The sequence below is a fragment of the Oryza glaberrima genome, chromosome 6 (assembly GCF_000147395.1).
Source record: "Oryza glaberrima chromosome 6, OglaRS2, whole genome shotgun sequence".
Lineage (NCBI taxonomy): Eukaryota > Viridiplantae > Streptophyta > Magnoliopsida > Poales > Poaceae > Oryza > Oryza glaberrima.
This window is the reverse complement of record NC_068331.1, coordinates 13,760,134-13,767,360: the sequence shown is the minus strand read 5'-3', so window position 1 is coordinate 13,767,360 and position 7,227 is coordinate 13,760,134. Positions and strand designations below refer to the sequence as shown.

Here is a 7,227-nt window from a genome sequence, read left to right as displayed (position 1 = left end):
TTTCTATATGGGCTATATACTCTACTTATAGTATTCCTTATTTTTAATTCCAAATTTCAGTTATTTCCTAATTGTATTTCTATACGAACTCTAACGAACTCTAGTCTACTCTTCTAATATTCCTTATTTTTTAATTCCGAATTTCAGCTATTTCTAAATTGTATTTCTATACGGACTCTAGTCTACTCTTCTAATATTCCTTATTTTTTAATTCCGAATTTTAGCTATTTCTAAATTGTATTTCTATACGGACTCTAGTCTACTCTTCTAATATTCCTTATTTTTTAATTCCGAATTTTAGCTATTTCTAAATTGTATTTCTATATGGACTCTGTTATTTCTTTTTCTCCGATTAATATTAGAATTTCTAGACCATGAGAACGAACATGAATGCTCTTTTTTCTATTCCTTTAATAATATAATAGATAGATAATTGTATTTATTCATCGAGGTGTCAGATGAATCAGAGCTACTAAGATTAACAACACATATCAGACGCAGCATTGCAGCGTAACTAAGATAGAGAGATACGAGCTGGTGGATCAGGAGCGTAGCGGCTTCTCGAGCAGGGCGGAGAGGTAGACCTCGTCCCTGGACTTGAAGGAGACGACCCAGCGGTGCTTCTTGTAGCGGAACTGGAGGAACATGTACATGTAGTCGTCGAGGTCCTTGCGCGCGCAGGCGAACTTGTCCACCCAGAGGAGGCCACCGGGGCGGAGCACCCGGTCCCAGTCGAAGAGCACGAAGTCCAGCATCTGCAGGTCCACCCAACCATCCAGCACCCCGCCCGTGTGCACCATGTCCATGCTGTTGTCGAACAGCGGCAGCCTCTGCCCCAGCCCGGCGTACAGCGCCACCAGCCCACGCAGCGCCACCGTCTCCGCGAACGGCGCCCCCAGGTTCACCGCCGTCGTCACCACCGTCACCCCTCGCTCCCTCATCCTCGCCGCGAAGCTCCCCGTCCCCACCGTCACGTCCAGCCCCACCCGTATCTCCCCGGGCTTCACCGCCAGCACCTCCTCCATCCGGAAGTCGGCCAGGGTGGTGCCGTTGCTGCCCTGCATCCACCGCTGCTTCTCCCTGTCCATGTCGAAGCAGCCCACGCACCGGTCGTAGCCGCGCCGCGGGTTGCGGGCCGACAGGCACCGGTAGCCGCGGCAGTGGTAGCGGCTCCACCGGACGTTGCCGTCGTCGGGGAGCGCCCACAGCGACTCGTTGATGGGGAGCGGCCGGCGGAACAGCTTGGAGGCGCGGGCGAGGCAGCGACGCCGGGGGAGGGGGTCGCAGCCGCCGAGCATCAGGCGCTGGCCGAGGTCCCAGTCGTCGGGGCAGAGCGCGCCCACGTCGTAGCTCATGTACTCGTCCAGCTCCCGCCGCATCACCACGCACGCGTGCCCGATGCTGCCGTACGTCCAGTTCGCGCCGTACGCGCCCGGCCGCCCCTCGCGGTTGCGCTTCGCCGTCACGTACTTGCGCGTCTCCTCCGCGGCGAAGAAGTTGACCAGCGGGTCGACGGCCGGGGCGCCGCCGTCGGGGTCGGGGCGGGGGATGCGGATCAGCCGGAGCGCGATGTGCGCGCCGTACAGCGGGTGGATCACCTCGTCCTCCAGGAATCGCTGGAACTCCGTCATGGTCATGTTCTCCTGCTGCTGCAGCTTCCCCTTCCCCTTCCTCTTCTTGGTCTTCTTGCCGATCTTGAGCGCCGTGGCCTCCAGCTTGTCCTGCAGCTCGGCGAGCTGGACGAGCACCTCGTCGACGCGGTCCGCCAGCGCGCGGATGTCGAAGCCGGAGTACCCGCCGGCGACGGCGCCGTGGAACCTGGCGCAGCGGGCGGGGTCGTCCAGCCCGCCGGGGAGGAGGGCGTCGGTGGTGTAGAAGCGGTGGAGGCTGGCCATGCTGATGCAGATGACGAGCACGCCCATCACCAGCTGCATCGCCACCACCAGCCGCGTGAAGCGGCACCGCGCGAAGCAGAACCCCTCCATCGATGCGCGCGGGCACGGCAACCACCAAGACAGAAGAAGCGCCAATGGCGTCGCGGTTCCTATCACCCGCTGCCTGCCTAGCTTTTCTTTGTCTCTTTGGATTGATTTTTTAGCCATGAATCCAGATCAGTGCTTCTGCTTAGGGCGCACTCCAGTGCTCGCGGTGGCTCGGATCTCTGTGCCTGCGCATGCATTTCTCTCCACGCAATGTCGTTGAAGAGAAGAATTGAGCTACATGAACAGGTGTGAGCTGGGAGGTGTTGACGAGCAAAAAGCGAACGAGTTTGGTTGCAGCTTACTCTCTGTCTCATGGAAGCAAACTAGTCAAGTTGACAACTCCATCTTTCTCGTGTTTTGTACGCACTATTTTCAAATTATTAAACTATGTATTTTAAAAAATATAGAAAAGTTACTAAAAAAATAGTTAATATGTAATAAATCATACGTAAATCTGCTATATTGTTGTCCATGTATAGGGAAGCAGTTTCCAACTACTAAAAGAACACAGCCGAAACAAACAACATGGCAAATCAGTGGTTACTACCTCAGTTCTTTTAATACATGATACATGACGCTATTGATTTTTAACACACATTTGACCATTTATCTTATTAAAAAGCTATATAATTATTATTATTTATTTTGTTATGTGTTGTCTTATCACTTAAAATACTTTAAGCAAGCATAGTTTATATCTTATGCATTTGTATTAAATTTTTAAATAAGACGAATGATCAAATACGTGTCCAAAAGTTAATGGTGTCATCTATAAAAAAGAGGGAATAAAATCTATGTATGTTGAGTCAGTAGAGAAGTTCACATTTGAGAGTTTTCCAGAAACACAATACAAATGCATGTGCTCACAACGTGCACGCTCACCCCTATGAACACATACGCACACCCTATCTATGAGCAAATTTGAAAGACTAGGCATATAAAGGGCATATAATGAAACATCTTTTAACTATATAATATAGGTTATTACTATGGAGGAAGAACGAGAGGGACTAACCGACAACGACGACTTTTCATAGTAAGGGTGGTAGTGACTGCAAGTCGATCCTCTTCTCTAGCGACGGTAAGGTCGTCTCCTCCAACGGTGACGCAGCAATGGCGGCAGCGGTGAGGTTAGAGTTTAGAATTTCGGGGTAAGAGATAAGGCTGAAGAGGGGGAAGATGGGGTTTCTCGGGTTTAGAGGGATGGCCATGGTCAGCGATCACAATAGTGGTAGGTAGCAGCAACGAGAGGGTGGCAAGGCAGCGAAAGTGTCGCTAGAGCTACAGAGGTAGAGGTCGAGAGTGGGAGAGGTCAGTGAAAGGGACAAGAAAGGCTATGGGGTTAGGAGGCAGTGTATTGCGATGGCATCTCCGGCAGTGCGAGTTGCTAGAGATGGGAAGATGGTGGGGTGGGGGAATGGCGCTGCCACCTGTATATAGAATCAAATGTCCTAGATGGGGCAAATAGGATTTCTATAAGAAAGAGATTGAATCCTATCTTACTATAAAGTTATCCCCACTAACTTCTTAAGCTTGACATGCACAGATGCCACATCATCATCCACTAACAAGATGCCACATCATCATCCACTAATTAACAAGATGTCACATCATCATCCACTAACACTCATCACATTTAAACATCATGCAAACATGCTATATATTTATAGTTTTTATAATTTAAGAGCTTTTAAAATACAAACATGTTAAATTATCATCCAACATAATTCACATAAGGTTTCAATGTATATCTTTATTATGTTTTATGATATAAAGTATATAGTTTATCCTCACTTAGTTAGTGCTTAAATGATTAATCTATGGTACAAATTATCTTTCTCTTTTTCCTTTAATTAAGTCATATCACATCAATTGTTTTTAGTCTTTAGATGATCAATATATCTCCCTACTTTTTTTCTTCCATAAAGTCATACCAGCTTACTTTTTACGTTTGAATCACCATTCTACATACTATTTAAATTTAAATTATCATAAACCACATTAATTTACTTAATCTGATGTTATCTAGCTATCTTATATGTTATTTTTTTATTGTTATCATACTAAATTCCCACAGCAATGCGTGGGGTTTTACCTAGTAATTATAAATTAAGTGCCTAGGTTTGACGGTTTACCAAACAGTTTAGGGTAGGGTTACCACCACCCCGCGGTTTGACGGTTACCGCGAAAACCGCATGGTATCATGAGGTATACCATAATTTTAAAAACTGAAAAAATTACCGCACGTGATAGCCACGATAACCGTGCAATAACCGCACGGTTTTATAAAACCCTGGATAATTATTGAACTAGTGTTTGCCAAGTTCACAGTAAATATACATTGAATTATTATTTAACACCATTTCACCCAGTATAATTTTAAGTTGATATTTTTTTTCTTCTTATTGTAACGCATGGAAACCTAAATAGTTGGATAAAATTAGTAGTATCATTAGGGGAGACTGGCCCCTACTGCTGCTGTTAATGGGCTATAGGCCTAGTTGATATTATTGTAGAGAAGAAAGAAAAACGTCCACCGTAAGTCCTTCAACTATGGCTCAAATTTCATTCACTCCCCTCAATCGTAAAGCATGTTATAGATTATAATCCAATTATCAAAACCAGTGTAAATTGAGTCATTCGATGATTTAGACATCAGTTTCGTCCTGCGTGGTGTGCCTACGTGGCACGTTGACTTGGTCTCTGCCCTAGATGTCATTATAGTTTGAAAAGGTAAAAAGAACAAACTATGGGACCCACATGTTAGTGACATCACTATTTCATACTCCTCTACCTCCTCTCTTCGCCCCACTTACGGAATGGAGAACAAAACCTGTAGCTTGAGCGTGAGGCACTGGACAAGATCTAGGACACAACAACCGTCGGATGGTGGTGTTGAAGAGGCTAGCACAGAGCTCTGGCATGAGGCGGGGCTGGCGGCGGAAAAGAAGCTAGGCAGGGCGGAGAAGAAATGAAGTGAAGCGGAGAGGAAGGTAGGGCAGCGAGGGGGATGATCTCAAAGCCGTCAACGCGTCCTCCTTTGAGAGCTCAGTTGAAGCTGTCGCGCTGTCTTCGCTGCAAGTTTGTCATTTCCCGTTTGCACCGCTAGATCTACAGTACAGATGCGATGGGAAAGATGGAGCCCGATGTAGCTCAGGCCGTGCATGTTGGAGCTCGCTGGCGGGTGCGGGAATGGCATTGACACCTCCTCCCTTCTCGCACTGTCACTCCCAGTTTCTTCCCCATTGCTCTAGAGACAACACGTGTCACAGGTTTGGCAGGCGGGTGCAAAGGATGATGATGATATTTGGCGTTATCCTTGCCACCTACTCCCTCCGTCCCAAAATAAGGCAACATCGTACTAGGATGTGTCGGAGTACGCACGTCAGCTTTCTGAGGTACGTGGTGCTCGAATCTCGAATCAACCTCTGTTGCCTTCCTCGTAGTGCTCTATGACGGGTGGTGGATAGGGCTAGTGAGCAGGAGCTGGAGGCCGACCGTTGTTGTTCTCGACCCTCTTTCACACCATGGACGACTACACAATTAGTGGCAACTGGTTTTTTAAACCAGCTACCAATCCATTTATGAGAGGCCCTATCCACCTATAATTCAAATAAAATTTTCTCTTAAACTACTCATTCGATCTATGATCCAATTACACCGTTGTGTTCGTAACAATTAAATCTTTATAACAAGATTTCACATGATTATATTTTGATGAAAATTGTAAATAACTTTTATAATATATCTAAATTACTTTTAGATTTCACTAAATTACTTCTTAGACATATAAAAGTAAATTCAATAAAGCCTAAAAGTAATTTACATATATTATAGAAGTAACTTATGACAAAAAGAAAGTAACTTTAATGCATGACTTTTTTCATTGGACGTGACTATACAGCTAGTGGTAGCTGGTTTGTCTAAACTCCATCTAGTGTCTCCTTTCAACTTGAAAAATGCAATAGTATGTGTCTTTTCTTAATCTCTTTAATAACTTATATCTTTTAAATCACATATTGTTTTTAAGATCTATGTGCTCCACTCAAATATGTGACAAAACGAGATCCATATTGATTATATTCAAACAGTTTATTAATTTAAAAGTAGTTTATTATATGTTAGAAAATAACTTCCACGTTATCAGGAAGTAACTATTACATCTTATACATGATTAATTCTCATTAGTGATTCCATCAATGTTATTTATAATTCACCAAAGGTTTTATCTTCTTTTCTCATTCTACATGAAAAATAAAAATAAAAGGAAAAAACAATCGGTGATTAAACAGATTTATAGAGAATTACTTCTGAACCATACAATAGTTACTTCCAATTAACATTGAAGTTACTTTTAAAAATCGTTAAACTTACATGTGCTGATCTGTGCTGATTAAATTTAATTTGTAGATAAAGTCATATTTTTATCCCTACAACGAATTTACTTCTAATGTCGTGACAAAGTTACTTCCGTTTTATTTTAAGTTACATTTATAAGAGATAATATATGTAGATTACTTTTAGAGTTTATTGAATTTACTTTTATATGTCTAAGAAGTAATTTAGTCAAATCTAAAATTTATGTATATGAAGTAACTTACATATGTAATAAAAGTAATTTACAAATATAAATATTTTTTTCATTGTAATATAATTATGTAAGATCTTGTTCTGAAGATTTAATTGCAGCAAACGCAATGGTGTAATTGGATTATAGATTGGATAAGTAATTTAAGAGAAAACTTCATAAGAACATAAAAAACCTAATAGCAAAAAATACTTGCATGTATGTGAGGTGCAGTAGTACTTCTCGCATGTATTGTCGGTGTCGCTGTTAAGTCTAACTCGAGATGCCTCTCAAATAGATTTTGCGCTCACACAACCCCCCTCTAACCCGCCGCAGTGGTGGGGAGAAGTCGGTCGCCCTGCGATCATTAGATATGCCATGACCAGAGAAAAAGGGAGGGAAATGAGGATGATATTTGATTCAACTGTGCTATTTACATTTTCTTCAATTTTGATTGCAAATGCCAAGTAAGCGTCACATAAACAACATGTCAACGCACCTCACGTGTAATGAAACTGCGTTTGGATTTGATAGGTAGCTCTGCACTTGGTCTTTCGGTTGAGAACACGACTGAGACTCGACTAATAGTCAAGGGAGGTTAACCAGACTTTTCCCACAAAAGAAAATGGGAGAATCCTTTTGGATTAGTTTTCGTTGCCCTGGTGGCCAAAGCCCAAA

The 7,227-nt window shown here is 43.5% G+C and overlaps 1 protein-coding gene across 1 annotated transcript; it reads right to left on the bottom strand.

Moving 5' to 3' along the window:
* Nucleotides 1-403: 403 nt before the first annotated feature.
* LOC127777819 (probable methyltransferase At1g29790) lies at nucleotides 404-2,166 on the bottom strand. Its single transcript, XM_052304438.1, has one exon. It carries the CDS (start codon nucleotides 2,100-2,102, stop codon nucleotides 543-545), a length of 1,560 nt encoding a protein of 519 aa, XP_052160398.1. The 5' UTR covers nucleotides 2,103-2,166; the 3' UTR covers nucleotides 404-542.
* Nucleotides 2,167-7,227: the final 5,061 nt, after the last annotated feature.

Coding starts and splice junctions, on each gene's coding strand:
- LOC127777819 (XM_052304438.1), bottom strand. CDS start 2,102: ATGGCTAAAAAATCAATCCAAAGAGACAAAGAAAAGCTAGGCAGGCAG.